We start from the raw sequence: 18868 nt of genomic DNA on the forward strand, positions 1-18868 counted from the left end.
CCCTTCCTAGCATCCCATCCTTCCAGCCTTGGTATGTCTTCCTGCAGCTTGTCACAGACAATTGTGATTTTACTATCCCCCTCCCTCTCCACATCTAGTTTAAAACCTTGTCAATTGGCCCCACAATCTCTTGGGCAAAGGCCCTCTTCCTCCTTTGAGAAAGGTGTCTTCTGTTTCATGCCAGCATTCCTGGTAGGCCATTCCATTATCAAAAACCCCCAAATTATGCAGGTGACACCAGCGATGGAGCCATGTGTTGATGGATTGGATTCTCCTTCCAATGTCACTTCTTTGAAGTGAAAGGAAGGGAGAAAAAATAACTTGTGCCCTAGGGTCTCTCACTAATTGTCCCGGTGCCCTGAAGTCTGTCTTGTTTGTTTGTGACTACTATTTGCTTCTTCCTCTCCAACCTTACTTTCTGTGGGGGCAGGGGTTCAGTCTTGCATTGTCTCATAGGCTGTCCAGGGAGGTGGTGGAGTCACCATCCCTGTAAGTATTTAAAAGAAACATAGATATAGTGCTTAGCGACATGATCTAAGCACTGAATGGCTAAATTAGGTTATGGTAGGGGGATTTAGGTTATGGTTGGACTTGATGATCTTCAAGGTCCCTTCCATCCAGGATGATTCTACGATTCTATATTCCCTTTTTGGATGTTAGAAGGCTTAATACAGACTCGTTTATACTTGAAGGTTCAGTTACCTTTGGTGTACTGCTGAGGTGCAACAGTTTTGTAAAAGTATTTGCTGTTACATGCTCTACAGGGCATTCAAGGTACTAAATTTGGAGTGTATTCTGGCAGTCTGTTGATCTATAACCTGTTCTAGGGAGGCATGTGTGTGGGAATTCTGTTCAGCAGAGATGAGTGGAAATGTTTTTAGAGCTCTAGAGTAGAAGAGAGAGTAGCTGAGAATCATAAAGATGTTATTGAAGGAATAAAACAAGTATATTAATATTTGTGTGAAACAGATTGTTTAACATGGCATGTACTTAATTTTCTCCAAACTTTACTGTGCTTGTTACTAATTATTTTTTTTTCCTTCAGTTCTATAGGAGCTGATGCAAAAACAGCTTAGCAATGGATCAAAGAAAAAATGATAGTTTTGTCCCAAGTATCACACAGTTGGAAGACTTCCTAACAGAACATGACTCCAATGTTGTTTGGCTGTTAGTAGGTAAGGTGAATCTATTTTGGTTTGGTTAAATATTTTTTTGTGTGTACTTTTGAACATGCTTCTTTAAATACTGGCATACCAGTATGGAATTTCTTACCATAACATACCATGGTACCATTAGCAAATTGCATTAAAACATCAAAATGAGGTTGTTTTTTTTTTTTTTGTCATACAACTCTTCAGTGAGATAGGCAATTCTACTTAAGTAATTCAGAAAGAAAAATTACATACCTTTTTTCAATACTAATTGTGTTACGACACTTGGGAGTTAAGTCCAATGTGTAAAGGATGATGCTCCACAACTGTGACTCTGCAAAATAAGAACTCAGTGAGGATTTGCTTCCTGAAAAAGTTCTTTTTTCTAACACTAGAGTAAGCTGGTGGTTATTAATATAACAAAAGATGAGCATTGTAGCACATGACAGGCAAGTACAATAACTTTTTTATACCACTTTGCCATTTAATATGGTATAGCATGCATAGTGATATAAAGACTGCTGTGTTTAATGACACAACTTCTGGACTAAAGCCTTTAAGCCAAATCATCACACACTTAGTTATCAGCTGTTGTAAATGTGCTTAATTTAGGTATGCTGGTTTTTTGGTTTTTTTTATAACACTAGTGATATTGCTTATATTTGTGTGTAGGTACTTTTATTTTCTGAATCTTTGAATAGGTGGGCTGGGGATAGCAAAATAAAATTTAAGTTGTATTCATATCCAGATAAGACTGTTCAAAGCACATGATGAATTCAGGCTTTTCCAAAGGTAGACAATACCTGCTTTTCAGCCTTGATACTTGGGTCTGGAGTGAGGGGCAGTGCAAGGAAAATAACTGTTTTTTTCACTGTTGGGAAGTTAAAACATGTCTGATTGCTGTTGAAATACTGGAATTATTTTTCGGTAGGCCAAGCTGAGTGTAAAGGACATAGGCAAATTAGCCAAGGGTGCTTTCTGAATATTATTCACTTTCAGTATGTTGACATGTAAATTTCATACTCAACATAAAACTGAGTGTAATCAAGTGTAAAATAAGGGAAGTCACCTTGCTAATAGTTGCTCATGGTAAAATGTGGAACAGATGAGAACAGATATGAAAAATTTGTCTCCATAAGGTTTGTTTGACTTGAGAATTAGAGATGTTCAGGTTTTTCACCAAAGAATAAAAGTGGCAATTTGTAGCCTGCAGTTTTCTTTCTCTGTTTTTTCCCTCTATGGAGTGGATTTTTAGAGCAAACTATTATTAATTCTACTTGGAAAGTATGTAGTATATAAGCAATTCCATGTAACAGCTATGCTTTAAACCAAAGGCTTTCTTCTTTCCTTGAATGTATCAAACTTACAAATATCTGCTTCACAGAAGGATAAGTGGAACTCCAAGAAATAATAATCCACCCCGTTTTTCTAAGGGTGGATTGACCTATGTACGATGATGCATTTTTGGGGAGCTGCTGATCAATTCAGTTGTAAGAAACCACCTGGTATTCTAGAAACAATGATACAGCAGAAAAAGCTGGGTAGCCTCCTGTTATTAGAAGGCTTGGACAGAAACACATTAAAGTAATATTTATTAACTGACCCACTTTCAACCAGTCATTCCTCCTCTGATTTCTTCTGCTGTTCTTTTATAACAGGATTCCTCTGGCATCTAGTTATACAAGAACAAAAAAAGTTGTCAATAGGTTATTTTGCTGAATCCTGATGCAGCTAAGTATTGATCCCAGTAAAAGAGGGGATGAGTTCTAGAAATGAACATGCTCATCAAAGAGCAGGTTGCTCAATTCTAGACTCACTTCTAAAAATTACATATAGTAAAATTTTCAGCTGTCATTTCCAAAATGTAACCTCAGCAAAGAGGCTTCTAAAATCAAGAATATAGTAATGAGATAAATGGAGTTTATGGGCCCTGTCATTTAATAGCAAAGACTACATTTGGTGAGGGAAAAGAAAAAGCTACAGGTTGTGGCAGCGGTGGGACTAGTGGTAAAGGCAGTGGATTAGGACCATAGTGCCTGGAAACCTCATTAGTGTGCTAATTTTTCTCAGTGTATGTCATCTTAAGAGGCTAATTTCCTGACTTTAAAGTTCAACTATATACTTCTAGATACCTAATCTCAAAATTTATTGCTTGAGACCCTGTGAGTGTGAGTCATTCCACCTTTCTCCTACACTGATAGAGGACCAGCAGTGAGTAGCTTACTCATCTGAAAGTGCAGGCAGGTGAGTGCTGTCCTTGGAGTGTGCCTTGGCCGAAAAACTCAGAGCAGTTTCTCTTGTGGCGTGTAGCTTTAGCCGTCCCTGCCTTCTTTCTGTGTAATCACCCACACAGATCTGATTTGTTTCATGTGTCAAGTAGTTGACCTGCCTAAGTGTGTCCTGAACAGGACGTGATGGCAGATGAGATGTGTATGCACAGATCAAGACTTATTGCATATAACACTGGGGTCTTAACTCCTTAAAGTAGATGGCACAAGCACAGTCAAATTGTAGGAAACAGAATTTGAAGTTTGAATGCAAAAGGTATCTTAATAAATTTTACTACTTGTTGTTAGATCAAAGTTAACCAATAAAATGCTATCAATGTACTTATTATCAGGTTTTATACTAGGCCTAGAACATTAATTATAAATCTTAAAGATTCTATAATCTTAAAACTTAATGATGAAAATTACTTAAAGTTTGCTAATAAAGAGAAGAAAGGAGTTAATATCACACTCGCTCGGCCTCAGCTGGGTGTCCCTGGGTGGGTCTTAATTCTTGGGAATCAGTCTCTCTGGTAGGTGTCCCCCCTGGAGAGGAGAAGCTCCAGCAACCTCCTGGGAAAGTGTACAGGAGGTCTCTGTCACCAAAGATGGGATCAGGCTTTTATAGATGAAAGTGAATTGACTGCTGTCATTTAACTGTTTAGCCATACCTCCAAAATCTCTCATTGGAGAAAAGAAGGAAAACAGTGGAAAAAAACCACAAAGGCCTTGTTTCCACCAAGCAAACTCTTTTATCTTTTTGTTCTTTCTTTATCTCTGGGGCCTACTTGGGGCTAGGCCTAGCTCTGTGTTCTTCAACACCAGAGAGCAGCTGATGTTAAGAACATCAGCTTGACCTCTATACCTTTCAAGGTTGTTGCCAGCTCAGAGTTTGCTAGGCCTTTCCCTTTGTTGTGGAAATCTTTCCACTCCTGGCCTAGGCCTGCAAAACTGAGAGGCAAAAATCAGTTGAATCATAGAGGGAAATTGAGCCAGCCATATTGAGAGGTGGAGTGTCCTGCTACAAAGTGTATGAGCTACTTGAATTTTGGCCCCACTTGATCCGTTATCCAGTAAGGAGTAGACAAAGTCATGCAAGTCTTTGTCTTGTCCATTCTCCTCATCTTCCAACAAAGCACAGGCATTGTTACAAAGCACTGGATCATCCCCCTGTAAAAAAATGAAGAGGCAGTAAAAGGACAGGTTGTTTTTGTATATTTTTTTTGTGGGTTTTGTGTGTTGTTGTTTTTTTTTTTAACTCTTTGCGGAGTGAAGTCGTCATACCCAAATGCTTTTCTGCACTTCAGCTTTCCTATAAAAGGCACAATGTATCTGAGGGTTTCAGTATGAAGTATATATGTAAATTAAAAACTTCTATTACAAAGTTCAGTTAGTATAACATGTAGAGATACCTCAAATACAAAAATTGCTTTTTTTCCTACTGTGCTGTGGATGAAACAGAATGGTAATTATTGGTAAAGTGACTTAAAACTAGTCTGTTCCCTGGCAGTTCCATTCCTTTTGGGTTTGTCCTTCTGGAAGCTTTGAGAATCCTTGTAGTTAGAAATAGGTTACTAGCTCTTAATCAACTGAAGTAAAAACTACTTTGGGGATTAGCAGACCTAATTTTTTCTAGTTTTTTTTTTTTTAAACATGTTTCTTATTGGTTTGCTTTTCCTTTTTTTTTCCCTATAAAATTCCATGCTTGAACTGTTCACAGATTTCTCTAGCCCAAGGACTGATATGTTTCTCTCAGGATACAGCAACTCAGGAAATGCTTTCAGATGTGATCATGTTGCTTCCTATGCTAAGATATGAAAGACTAGAAATTTAAGTTCATGTTTTGGAGAAAGATGGAGAAGGAAAGTAGTATGACTTCTGTTGTGGGTTTTTTAGGATGTTTTAAAGTAAATGACTGTGTACAATAATGCATGTTATGATTTAATCTGTGAAATTTAACTTCTTGGATGACAAGGGATGCAATGAAATAAGTGTTGCCTTTTGCAGGTCCTGAGGAGTACTTTAAAAAAAAATATATATTAGGGAATGGAAGAGCAGTGAAGAATCTATACAGTTATGAACTTCCCATTTCCCTTTCTTTTTCCCTCCATCTCTTTACATCCTTTTCACACCTGAGTACACCCCTTGAAGTGTCCCATCCATTTCAAAGTTTTTGGAGAGTAGGAAGAATGTTTTTGTTCTTTATGATCTTAATAGGTAAGGCTTTTATCTAGGTCAGTATACTTAAAAAATATGTTAATTCATTTAAATCTTTCAACAGCGACAATATTGTCATGTGGATGGATTATCTACCTAACCTACTATAATTCCCGGAACATTGGACTCATTTTAACATTGGTTCTAAACAGATTATATAAACATGGCTACATCCATATTGGTGAGTTATGATTAATGTAATGCCACTGTTTATCTACTGCTTTTTATTATACCGCAATTGGTTAAAAATGCTAAGTAAAATCGAACTGTTCCTTTTTTACAGTTACTTGAAAATTATCACCATGGGTTTAATTTAAGAAGAGAAAAAGTTCAATATCAAACTTTAGGAGAGGCTTCTTCATGTAGATAAAAAAGCACCCCTTTTTCCATTGAAGCCTCATTATTTTGTATTGAAGTTCAAAGTTCACGTGACAGGTTTTTAATTTATAGTTGAGTTTACTTTTTTCTCTTAAGTCTGTGTACTTTATGTACTGAAAATCTGTACATTTTACCCTTTTTCAAAGCTGTGTAATCATAATGGTTGGTGTCCTAAAAGGAGAAGTTTAACCCCATGGAACCTGCCTGAGCTGTGTCTGAAATAGCCTTATAATTAGTGTTAAAGGATGCAGCATCCCACTGCCATGCACTTTTGAGGTGCATCTGAAGTGTGGGCAGCAACTGCTGGGGTGGGCTTACAGGGGCACAATAGAGTTTCAAGCCTCAACTCACTGTTATGGCATTGTCTTTGCTTTCTAAATAAGCTGTCAGAACCACTGATCATGTTAATCCATACTAGGACTGTGATATGTATAGTTTATACTGCCTAGAACATTTGCATCAAAATCCATTAACTTTTTTTTTAATATTTTAAAACATTTTTAAATAAAACAGGTCAGTACAAATCACTTGGGCACTCACCCACATTACAAAAATATCTGATGCTGAGTCACAGAGGGCTGTATCCCACAACCTCACTCTGACTGCACTTGTAATTTTTTTCATTTATTATTCCATGCCTTCCTTTGTCTGCTTCCCAGAATGATGAAGACTTTACTTCTGGACTTTTCCTGGAACTGTTGATCTTAAATGTAGTGAAAACTTAAAAAACAACCCATCCATACCTGCCTGCGAAGGAGACCTCTGCAATTATTTACTTATATATGTCCCCAAGAATTAAAAAACCTGTAATCCAAAAAAATCTTCAAATCCAGCTTTTTGAACAGCAATATAGATGAAATATTTATTGGCTGCTGCACTTGATCTGTGGACTTTCTAGCAATTTCACAGAGAAATTTTTATTAAAGGACAGCTGGACATAGCTGGCCAAATATATAGTGTTCTTTATAAACTTAATCAGTAAGAAGAACATAAATAAATCCCATTATTTACATCTTGACTTCTATTGCATAATACTGATTTTTATTTTTATTTTTTTTACAAAAAACAAATCAACAAACAAATGATTATGTACTTAATTTTCTATGAGTGAGGTGAAAAGCCTCAGGAAAAATATGGGCTATTGCACTACCTGCTGTTTTTTTCATACTTATTAATTCTTCCTGCTGTAAATATAATTTCTAATAATAATCAGACTGAAAACTTTATAGCCTTTTAAAATTTGAATAATTACTTTGTCTGGAATCTGTTTCTCTAATTACAGTCTTGTATATGATACCTTGATACTTAAAATGTCCAAAATAGCTTTCCTAACTCTTTTCACAAGCTTTGCAAGGCACCTGAATGTTCCTGAGTGACTAGTATGTCTCAGGGGACTGGGTTTTATTCTTGGGTGGTGTCAAATCCGACACCTTTTAGAGCTGAGAACTTTGTCTTTTATGTTCTGAATCTCTGACTTCTCTTCTCCACTGAAGGTCGGGGTGTTTCCATAGGGAAAACTCAAGATGCCAAGTAAACACATTTCAGATAGTTGAACACCATATTCTCCCTGTTCAGAAAATAAAGGATCAACAATTTGTGGCTAATGTCTGATGAACACTTTCTCTCACACTAGGCTCCTTTTCGTTCTCCGTGCTGTCTGGAAAAGTCATGGTTCGTGAAATCTATTTCATCACAGAGGACATGTCCATCAGGTACAGATTTCCCAGGGAGTCGCTCCTCTAAACAGTGGTTTCAAATGTGTACATATATGTGTCTAAGTAACACATCTAAAAAGACTGTTTTGCAAATGTGGAATAAATATATTTATAAATGTTAAAAATAAACTGTTTTTTTAATGGTAATATTTAGATATTCTTAGCTACTTGTGTTCTTAGCTCGTTTGCCTTTGGAGCATTATCCATTGAAAGTCAGTACTGGGTAAGAATCTATTTACAAGAGAGAGCAGAGTTTGAAGGGGGCAGCTGTTTCTTGTTAATGTCTTTTGCTCCTTCATGTTCCTGCTCTGTAGTCTGGAAGTTCGTTTTGGTTAAGTGGTTTACCTGTGTTTACTGGAGTTGAGAATTGTTTCATGAACTGAACACTAACGAGTAGTTGGTAATTTTGATTCTTACAGTTAAATTTGGAAAGCCTTGGGAAGACAAATGGCATGGGATTTCATAGAAGTTTCAGCTAATGCACCTAAATGCTTATTATGCTGTGTGTTTTATCCTTTAATACTTAGTGCTTTAATGTTGCTTGTACGCCACTGCAACTGCAGGTCTCAACACTGCATAAGGTAACATGCCATGAAGCTGTATGTAGGATTTTGTATTATCAGTCTGAAGTTCTGTTTTATCTAATTTATTTGATTTAGAATTCAAGATGGATTTATCATATTTCGCTGGTGGAAGATGTACAACCCTAAGCAGAAACAGCATGGTAGGTTTCTCAAAAAGGTTTCTAAATGTAACTTTACAGGTAGCCTACAGAAAAATACTTCCTTTCCATGCAATTGGATGCATGCAATTGATTTCTTAATATGTGCCTGAAGCACATGGAATCCTTATCAGGTATGAGTTCTTTTAGCCAGTTGATCTGTGTTAGTAGACTAGAACAACACAGTGAAATAAATGCTCTGTCAGGGACTTAAGAAGGGTTCAAGACAAGCCATTAACCTTAATAGTAGCCTTTATTAGCTATAGTCCAAGCATAATTGACTCTATATTGCAGTTTATAATTACGATAAATAGAGACTGCTTGTGTTCTGAAAGTGATTTGAGTTTTAATGTTTTAGTTTTCGTGCTTTGCTGCCAGTATTTTAGCAAAAATGTTATGGTAGAGGATGTTCTTTAGTATTTGATAACCCTGTGTCTTGATGACATCTGTAGTCATTGAAATGCAGAAATGTGAAAAATTCCTTTATTTTTATTCCTTATCTCTGCCTGGACTATTAACATGGGATGCAAGAGGTGAATTGCATCTGCAGAAGAGGCCGTGAGAAAACATAAGTAGCCTTGTGATGTCTGCTTAGTCATTTATAGGATTAGAATCTGGTTGAATGAGTCTTGGGTCCTTGCCTCCCTGGAGTTTTGAAGCATCACAGCTCCATTGATAATTCAAGGGGGTCTAGAAATGGCAACTGCTTGCAGTTGAGGGCACTAGTAGAGAGAGCTGTTGAACTTTGGAGGGCTTTTTTTTCATGTGTTCCCTTTGGAAGTGGCCTGGTGTGAAGCCTCAGACCTGTCAGTGAGCTGGTACAGCTGTTGCTTTTCCAGTACCAGCTCAACATAGAGAACTGCATACATGTTACGCAGGAGAGAAGGAGACACTGTTCAATACAGAGACAAAGCAGGAAGAGTTGGTCACTTCTATTTATTAAGGCATTACGAAGCCTTTAAGGTGGTAGGGCACAATTCAAGTTCTTCATAACATAGGAAGACTAATTCAGAAAGTCAGAGCTAGTCTTAAAGTTAATTAGGTTTTTCCAACCACAGGTTATAATCCGACAGGTTTTCATAGAATTTTCTTCACCTGCTAGTTAAAACGTATTTCTCTAGTGGCTTATAGAATGAACAACTGAGTTGAACTTATTGCAATAAAGATAGTTGTGTCTGTCTTCTATGGTGGTATTTTTGCTTGGTAGTACTGGAAGACTTTAGTAGTTTCTGCTGGCATTTAAGACTGCATAATTAGTGGACAATTAACCAAGGAGATGAGAGGTGTATAGGTCTGACAAAGTAGTATGACTACAATACTCTCTTAAATAATGACTCTTTTTTAAATAGGAAAAATGACCTTGCTCATTTGACATTTTGATTATTCAGCAGAGATGCTTTAATTTTTAACCTTAAAAGGAAAAATAAAATCTTTAGTGACTCTTAGGCTACTGCAATATATTCTTCCCAATACTTTTTAATCTTCTTGCTTGCAACAGAAACACCTGTTCCTGACCAAATCACAAAGGCTGCTGGTCTACTGCACCTTAAAGATTCATGTTTTGTGCAAGGGTTACTCCCTTGCATCTGTCACCCAGAATGACTGGAAAACCTGTTGTAGCTAGCCATTATTGATGCATGCCTTTGTTTCAGATCCTTCATAAAACAGAAAAAAGCACAATAAAGCTGAGATTTCCAGTAGAAAAACATGCAGGCCTAGTCAGGCCTATAAACAATTTAAAAATCCCACCAGGTTTTTATAAAAACACAACCCTTAAATATTGTAGTGTTTTTGCTATAAAAAATACATCTTATGAAGACTTAGATGTAAGCAATAACAACTAGTTTCTGAGTGTTGTTGTGGTGTGTTTTTTTTTTTCAAGTTCTGTAAATGAAGTGCAGGATCCTCCTAAGCAATAACTTGAAATGCAGCAGACATAGGATTTTGGTTTTTGTAGTGGTGACAAGCTTAAAGTCCTCTTAGGTCAATACAACATTACTGAATTTTGTTTTTTTTTTTTCTGGAAGATATGCAGAGTATTAGAGGAGGGGTTTTTCTGTGCACAAAAGGAAGGCTGGTGGAGGATCCTGAAATACCTGGAGACCTTAAGGGAACTCCCTTTCAGCTCATTTCAGGTGTCCTTGACATCACATTTTTGGTAAAGGGCTGTACTCAAGAATGCATCAAAATAAATGCATTTTCTACCCGTCTTTGGAACCTAACGTGAGTGTGGTCACAGTTTGAATGTGACTTACTTGCTGCAAGACTGGGGTTGCACTGTAATTTTAGGATGCTTCTCATGAAGACATAATCACGGTGGCTCCTTGTATAACAGGAAGTTTGAACCACAAGACGTTTGGATAAAGACTATTGAAAACCTGTCGAAAAATTGCATTTCCTGCTCCATTGTTGTGTTTGCTGTTGTGTTTTTTAAAAATTTCTCAGTTTGATCTAGCAAGTGCAATTTCTTTTTCATCATGGCACTATGTTTGCTCTAGTCATGTCATACCAGTGTTGAAAGAACTTCATAGGAAAAGTCAAGTATGTGGGTTGTTTTCTTTGTCCTGAATGTTAGATTAAATCATACTGGGACTTGAGAGCAGGTTTTGTACATATTCAGAAGTGAAAGTGATTTAGGAACAAAACTGGAGGATTATGTTGTGAATAGGCCACACCCAGATGTCTTGGCTTAGATGCCATAGCAGGTGATAAATTTTCATGTTGTAAAACTATATAGTGTAGTTTATGGGGTACTTTTTGAAGGGGGAATACTGTTTTGAGAACCAGTTCCTCTAGTTTTTATTCCTGGGGGTAAGTTGTTCCATGTTTCCATTAACTTTTATTCAGTGGGTATTTTTATGTTGAATTGTTTGGTTAGGTGTGATACAAATACTTGATTAAAAAACAAATAATACAGCTTGATTCAACTCTGCAGGAGGCAAATGTCAAAACTTCAGCTACATTAGTCACCTTGATTCCAGCAAATGTTGATCAAACATCAGTATTTTGCTATCAATCTGGGAGTTGCTTTTACATATCCTGTCTATATACTACTTTGAATCGTTTAGCTGTATGACATTCAGATGTGCTTGTCTCTTTTGCCTTTTTGTTCCTTTTCCAAAAGTGTCTTTTGTGTGGAGGTAAAATTTTATCTTTGTTATTAGAAAAAATACAATTCTTCCTTTAAAGAAATGATTCACTACACATGATTTTATTTAGTTAATGAAGGCTAATGCTTGCCTCCAGGAATTGAAAAATTAAATTTGTGTTCTTTATGATACTGAGATTTCCCAGGTGAACAATTGTGTATCTTAATCTTTGTCCATGTCATCCTTTGCCTGTATCTTATTGATGCAAGTTAACATTACAAAGAACAGATTTGGTGGTGCTTTTATGAGAACAGAAAGGAACTGAAATTGGCTCATTACCTTTTCCCTCTGACTGCTGTTGAAGAAAACTGATGTCAGTGCTTGCTGGAGACTTATTATACATATACTTTTTTTATAATGATACAGAAATTTCTGGTAATTAGGTGTGAGGCAAAACGTGGGTTGTTGGGACTGTGGTGTACAAATGCCAAACATCAGGGGATAGATGTGTTTGTTATAAAAGAGGGTGCATGTAATAAAGGTGACTCTAAACTTCAGCTCTTGGGCTCTGACTTCCTAATTTAAACTGTGTGTTGGAAACGTTGCATTCAGTTTACACCCCCTGAGTTAGTCTGGGGACTACTGTAGTAGCCATTGATACTTCAGCCTGCTGAAGTCTTTTTGACTTAGAAAGATCAGATCAAGTTTTAGAGGAGCTCAGGTCTCCTGAGTGAATGTGTAATGGGCACTCTTTCAACTGGGTAATTAGGGGGAAATTGTGCGAGTTTTTTCCTCACATTACCTACATAATTAGGTCATACTATTGAAGGCAGAAGTATGTCAAAGTATGTCACAAACAGCTCTGTATGCAATCAGAAGGTGTTAAACTAGTTTTTAAGTGTCAGAAAGGGAAGCTGATAAAGTTAAGATTTTGAATTTGTGAAAATGTTGATTGATTGTACAAAATGAATATGCTTCTTGTTAGTTCTGCATATTGATGTCTTCTGTTTCTCTGTTAAAGAAAGCTTTTTCCCAGTTCAGGCCTGCTGTGCCACAGAGCTTGGCTAGAAAACCACTCAGTTTTTAAGATTGAATTGATCTCGAGTGCTGATACCTGTGCAAAAAAGCAGAAGCTGGCACTGATGCTTCTGTTCAGTGCATCAAGAGGGATCTCTGTTTTTATATATGAGATTAAAGAAACCTCACTTAACATCTTGTGCAGCTGCTGCCTGGATGACTTTTTATCATTATTTTTAAGGCTGAAATGACTGTTAGGTTTTGTATTTTGTATGCAGCTAACTTATTTGCCAGGTTTTGCTGATTTTCTTGGAGTGGTGTAATTATTTTGTAGGTTTTTTTACTGCTTTTTAATATATACTTCAGTAGCTGTTCACTATCATTTAATTTTTTTTTTTGCAAAACGTGTATCTAAATACTACAAAGGAATATGGGAATAGAATTACAAACTCTCTTCCTACTATTTGATTAGATCCGAAGGCAGAAACTCGACTGTATATTATGGTGAATGACTTTGAATTTCATGTGTACAACCGTTCTGAGCTGTATGGACAACTTCAAGAACTATTTGGGTTAGATCCCACAATAATTCCAGTGAAGAAAGATGATGAAAAAGCACAAGTAAATGGGAGGCAGAGAACACATACCAATCTTCAAAGGTAAATTATTATTAATTTTGCTATTTTGTTGATGCTTTGTTCTGCAAAATGCTGAACTAATTGTGTGGTGCTTTGTTAACATATTCTCTGGGGGCCAAATGCTTGAAACACAGCTGAGAGAGAAATTGCACTGACAAGCTTGACAGTCTAAATCTTTTTCCTCTCCTCAGACTTCCTATCATAGTAATTAAATAACACAACCTAACAAACCAAACACTCCTTGTTTAATGATCAGAGACATGTTGAAAAATCTATTTGAAGGGTAGTGTGGAAGGGGAGCATGCGTTGAAGAGGATTGTTTGCAGAATAATAATGGTATTGCTCCGTAGAATTAACAGCTGTTCAAGACACTGAACTGAAAAAATGTGAGGATCTTACATGGTTTTGGGAGGTTTTTGGGCTTTAAACTTGGGCCAGTTACACAGTTTGTCTCTTTTAGGGATGTATGTTTGTGTATAGCTACACAAGCCTTATTTTCTTATTATATTCCTCTTTTTGGGGTACACCAGAAAATATAGTGTGGGTCTATAAGGAGATTTTCTATGTGGCCTATGTGTACTGGAGTCAGATGTTAAATAATAAGCCTGTCTTTGGGCAGAATCGTACCAGGCTGAGTTATTGGCAGGAGCAGAGAATGTCTAAGGACACTTGAGTCCTTCCGCTGCTGCTAGCCAGGCTGGTACTTGTTACTGAAGTATGTAGTGTGCAGCTGTAGATGCTGTGGCAGTCCTGACTTTGGGTAAGGGCTGTGCTTGTAAGCCAGTCTCCAGTTTTTCATCTTACACCCTTATTGACAAATGCAGGAAGAACTTCTGCCTGTGTGGAGGATATGTCTTGGGAATAGAAAAATCCTACACCAGAAACCTAAAAGGATTGGTTTAGGAGTATTTAGAACAGACCAAGTTCTCCTGAGGAAGACTTATTCAACTATTAAACTGTGCTAGACATGGCAGGCTTGTTTTCTGCCTGTGTCAGCTCAGTACACCAGCACCCAAGGCATAGCTGTGTTCTTCCAGGGTCTGGAGGAGTCTGCAGTAGACTGCTAGTAGGTCTGTTAGAGGAGACACTCCTGTGGGAAGGAGTGTACCCTGACAGCTCTACACTGAAGGCCTGTAGAAGGAAGGGTTGGTTAGGTCTTCTGCAGACAAGGCAAAATAATAAAACCTATTTTTTTTCCTGTAGTGTTAAAGTAAAAACAGAATCTCAAGACGCTTCTTCTTCATGGAGGTCACTTATTCCAGTCATTAAAGTCAATGTGAGCACAGTAAGTGAAAAGACCCTGATAATGAAAACTTTTAGCAGTATATGCTTAAAAATTAGGCTTGCCATTCATTGTTCTTGTATGTTATTTTGGAGCTTTGGTTCTCCTTCATGCTCTAAAGAAGTTTTATGATTACACCACCAGCACTCCCCTGACACATTAATGAATCCTGTTGGTGCTGATGGAAACATGTTTATGATGTTCTCTTTTTTGGGAAATCCTTGTATGTTACATTTCTTGTGGTTTCAAGTATATCACCATATACTTAAGCTAGATAGTGCATGTTGTACTGTGTGTGGTGTGTTGCATTTTTGGGGGGTTTATTTGTCTTTTTTCTTCCTGATACCTTTTAATAGGGATATTTGGGCATGTTCCTTAAAAGTTGATGTTACCTCCAAAAAACCTCGGGAAAATTAACTGTTATTGAGGTGATAGGAGATGGTAGGATTTTTATATATGTGTGGATTATGGCCAGGATTTTTGTCCATGGTTTTTATTTGCATATGACTGGTTAAACTGCATTATTATCAATAAATATATTTAAAGTATTTTTATATATGTCTATAGATAATGATTAATTGGGTTTTTCTTTTTGGATTAGGGTCGCTTGGCATTTGGGAATCATTATCAACCACAAACACTTTGTATCAACTTTGATGATGCATTTTTGACATATACCACAAAACCACCTTCGAGCCACCTTGATCAGTTCATGCATATAGTGAAAGGAAAATTAGAAAATGTTAGAGTCATGCTTGTTCCAAGTCCAAGATATGTTGGTCTTCAAAATGATGAGTAAGTTTGGAGGGTTTTCTTTCCATATTATTTTATTTTTAAGAAAATGAATAAAATAATATTGGTTAAATTTCTATGACTTTATTTTTCTTACTGTGTTTAAGACAGTTGGCATTTGGTCTTAAACTATTTTGTTTATGGAGAAAAGTACTGGTTTTCTATCTTACAGATTTTATGGGGGATGTGTTCTGCTCTGTGATTAATATCCTGCATTCCATTTTTATTTTCCTTCACTCAGGTATGATAGCTGTACACACACACTGACAACACTAAATGTCTAGGATAAATGCCAAGTTTAAGGTGTTGACTTCAGTAGAGCTGGCTTGCATGTAGTTTGGAAAACATGTTTCAAAAATGGGCAAAAGCTGCATGATATTTTCTGTAGTATAAATCATGTTATCTTTTGAAGACAGATTGCTGATCCTTTCACCTCAATGTATTCCACAAGTGAGGTTTTGCAGCTTTCACAAACGGAATGGTACTAAGTAAAACAAAAGAAGTGGTGCCTGCATGAAGCAATTTGACAATAGGATTCTCATTTTATTACACTTTAATCAGCAAGACATTTTGTGCATACTGTATTGACATTCGTGTTTTACATGGTATGAACATCACAGCCAGAGTCTTCTGCATTATCTTACTTAATGCTTACAGTGTTATGTATTCAACAGATAATTCAGACAAACCTGCTGAATTTCCAAGTGTTTCACAGCTGTTATTTGCTCAACAAAAAATAAATAATGTATGCTATCCTTGGACAATTGTGTGTATGAGTATATGTTAAATTATTATGCCTGTTTAATACCTCCTAAGCAACAATATCCAGAGAATGAATCATAATCCTTGGAAATAAACTGTGCATTATTTGGCTGTACCTTAACTGGCTTTGTTTCAGCCAAATACTGTCATTTATAATATGCCTTTATATGTTTTCAAATAACATTCTGGGCATGTGTACAGCCTGTTACTCTTCCAACAAGACGACAAAGGAAATTTCTCCAATTAATACTGAAAACAAACAAGATTAAAACAAAATAGCATTAAGATACTCAAACGATTAGCTTTTCCTCCTCCTTCCGCTAAGTATTTTCTTTTTATGCTGTTACCATCCCTACTGCTTCTGATGGCTGAAGGATGCCACGTGTGCAGAAGACATGTGCCCTAATTTACTGGGTAGATTTAACAAATGACCCAGTTCACTGGAAACTGGGAATGTTTGAGTTTTTAGAGCCTGCCCTCTTATCCTTCTTTAGCTTAAAAATTAAACTGAGTGTCTTAACTTGAAGAAATTCCTTCAGGCAATGCGCATATGAAAATCAGCTAAGTGACTTGGTGAAATTTGTAACAGACTGACTAATTGATACCAATGTCAAGAACATACCTTGAAAACGGTATTATTATATTATAGGCAGACATGACAACACTTCCATCACTTTTTGCAAAAAAATCCTCCAGAACCTAGGGGAAAAAAGTAAAACTGTGCTAGGAAAAGCAGATCAAAACAAAACGAATTTGTTTGTCAGCAGGATCAAAGTGGAAGTTTAGAGTAGATATTAGGAAAATGTTTTTTAATTATAATCTCATTATACTTCGTTGTCATTGTAGAATTATTTTTGCAGATGGCCTGCAATGAGATTTCTAGGGTTGTACCACCTCTATCAGCTAAGTCTGTTAAGGTGTAACTATTGCTACTGAAGGTGGGTTAGACAGCCTCATTAGGTACCTTCCTCACCCATTTTCTGTGGAGGGAATTTTTTGTGTCCTTTAATATATACAAATAAACTGTATGTTCATCTTAAGTCTAAATTGTTTCTGCTGTCTGTTTCTCACCATTCTAGGGCTGTTTTTCTTGGCTGCTATGTCGTGTTTGTTATGGCCTGTGATGCTTTGATAATGTAAAATGATAAGGTGCTTCAGCCATGTACTATATATTTTTCATATACCAAATGAAATAATCAAAAATAGTGAAACCAGGAAAGGGGGAAATGAAAAAACAAGTGACGAGCCGTGATGATGCAGAAGAAAACTTTGCTCTTTGTGGAAAAAAAAAAGTGCTGCACTTAATGGGCAAAAAGTTTTGTGAAAGTGTAGTGAGTTCAGAGAGATCAGAGCAAGAGCATAAAAGAGGAGTGTTTTATGGAACGTGAAGATGTACACTTAAAGAACTGGAGGAAAAGGACTGAGTAAGATGTTTAGCTGCCAGATCAGATTTTTGTAGTTTTTTTCTCCTCTTCCAATTCCACTTAGGGTAAGACCTCATAACTCTCATCCAGAAAATCGAGTATGGCAAAGGTGATGAGAATGGCACACCAGTGGGTGCTTGACACGAGGGTCTGCCCAGTCTGTCAGCTCCTCAGACTCCCCTGTAGATATTTCTTTCCCACAGCTAAGTGACTGTTTCTTTTAGGGCATGGACTTAAGTAAAATCGTCCATCTTGGAGATGGCTTAGCTCAAAAATTCCTCGTAATTCTATACAAGGTAGTGTTTTAGTTTAAAACAAAATAATTATTCTAAGTCAGTGTACTTAAATGCTAGTAGGGGGGCAGAAGGAAACAATTGTTAAATCTGCCGTATGCCTTCATATTTTACACTAATTTTTAGTAAAAGCTAATTTAGCTTTTCCAATGTATTTCTATAGGCTTAGTTAAATCTGTATGAAGTGTTTCAAGAACTGAGCACTCTGTACTGTCAGAGAAAGGAACACACTTCAAGTGCAAGGGCTGTAGTATTCTGTGTTTCATGGAATAGAACACGCACTGGATTGAGCAGCAGGGAGTAAGGACAGTGGCTGATGGACCTTCATGATGAAGCACTGAGCTGCTCAAACGAGGTGCAGCCTTATCCTGACAACGTGCCCCACTGAGGGAACACTCTGAAAACATCAGGTGTTTGCAGTACAAGGGTTCTCCATCTGCTGTCTTCCATATTTTCCAGGCTTTCCTCCATTTGAGCTGTGGTGAAATGGACAGTGTGCTTCTAGCAGCTCATACTCTTAGACTGTGGATTTCTGTCATTGGAATTTTCTTTTTTGGTTAAAAGATAACAATTTCTAAATGTAGCAAAACTGTCTTTTGCAGTAGAAACAGAATTTTCACATGATAATATTGTTACTACTATATAATTATATTATGTAAATTAATATGTGGTAACACTGCAAGAAAGGGATTGTAATATACCAATACAATAGTATTAGAAGTTTTGTGTAGCAGTTTTATCACAGATAATTTTATATTGAGGGAAACGATAAATAAGAACAGCCCTTTTTTAACCTTTTTTTTTCTTTTTTAACTAATGGTCTAATTACTGAAGATCTCTTGTCCCTTTGGTTTAGAGTGCTATTTTAGTAAGCAAATTAGCAGGAGAAAGAAAAATATAGGACAAGGAGAAAGGAACTCGTGATGGAACAAAAAATTGAAAGCAAAACTTTGATACTTGGTTGTAGCTTATAACATCTGAGAAATGTATTTGTGGAGAGAGAAACTTGGTATCTTCGTGCTTGATTAAACTTTTAAGTTACTTTATGTATTGATATCAACAATATAATGATCGAGTACTTTTTTCAAATCGGGTCCATATAGCCTAGCAATATGACAGCTT

The 18868-nt window shown here is 36.7% G+C and overlaps 1 protein-coding gene across 1 annotated transcript in view; it reads left to right on the forward strand.

Moving 5' to 3' along the window:
* Window positions 1–1045: 1045 nt before the first annotated feature.
* KIAA1109 (KIAA1109 ortholog) overlaps window positions 1046–18868 on the forward strand; it is a 108175-nt gene continuing 90352 nt past the window's right edge. Inside the window, exons 1-7 of the mRNA XM_010008907.1 lie at window positions 1046–1175; window positions 5700–5816; window positions 7647–7725; window positions 8388–8452; window positions 13028–13214; window positions 14397–14478; window positions 15077–15270. Of these exons, the coding sequence (XP_010007209.1) occupies window positions 1079–1175; window positions 5700–5816; window positions 7647–7725; window positions 8388–8452; window positions 13028–13214; window positions 14397–14478; window positions 15077–15270 (821 nt within the window). The 5' untranslated portion in view covers window positions 1046–1078. The remainder of the gene's footprint in view (window positions 1176–5699; window positions 5817–7646; window positions 7726–8387; window positions 8453–13027; window positions 13215–14396; window positions 14479–15076; window positions 15271–18868) is intronic.

The sequence above is a fragment of the Chaetura pelagica genome, unplaced genomic scaffold, assembly GCF_000747805.2.
Source record: "Chaetura pelagica isolate M959 unplaced genomic scaffold, ChaPel_1.0 scaffold221, whole genome shotgun sequence".
Lineage (NCBI taxonomy): Eukaryota > Metazoa > Chordata > Aves > Apodiformes > Apodidae > Chaetura > Chaetura pelagica.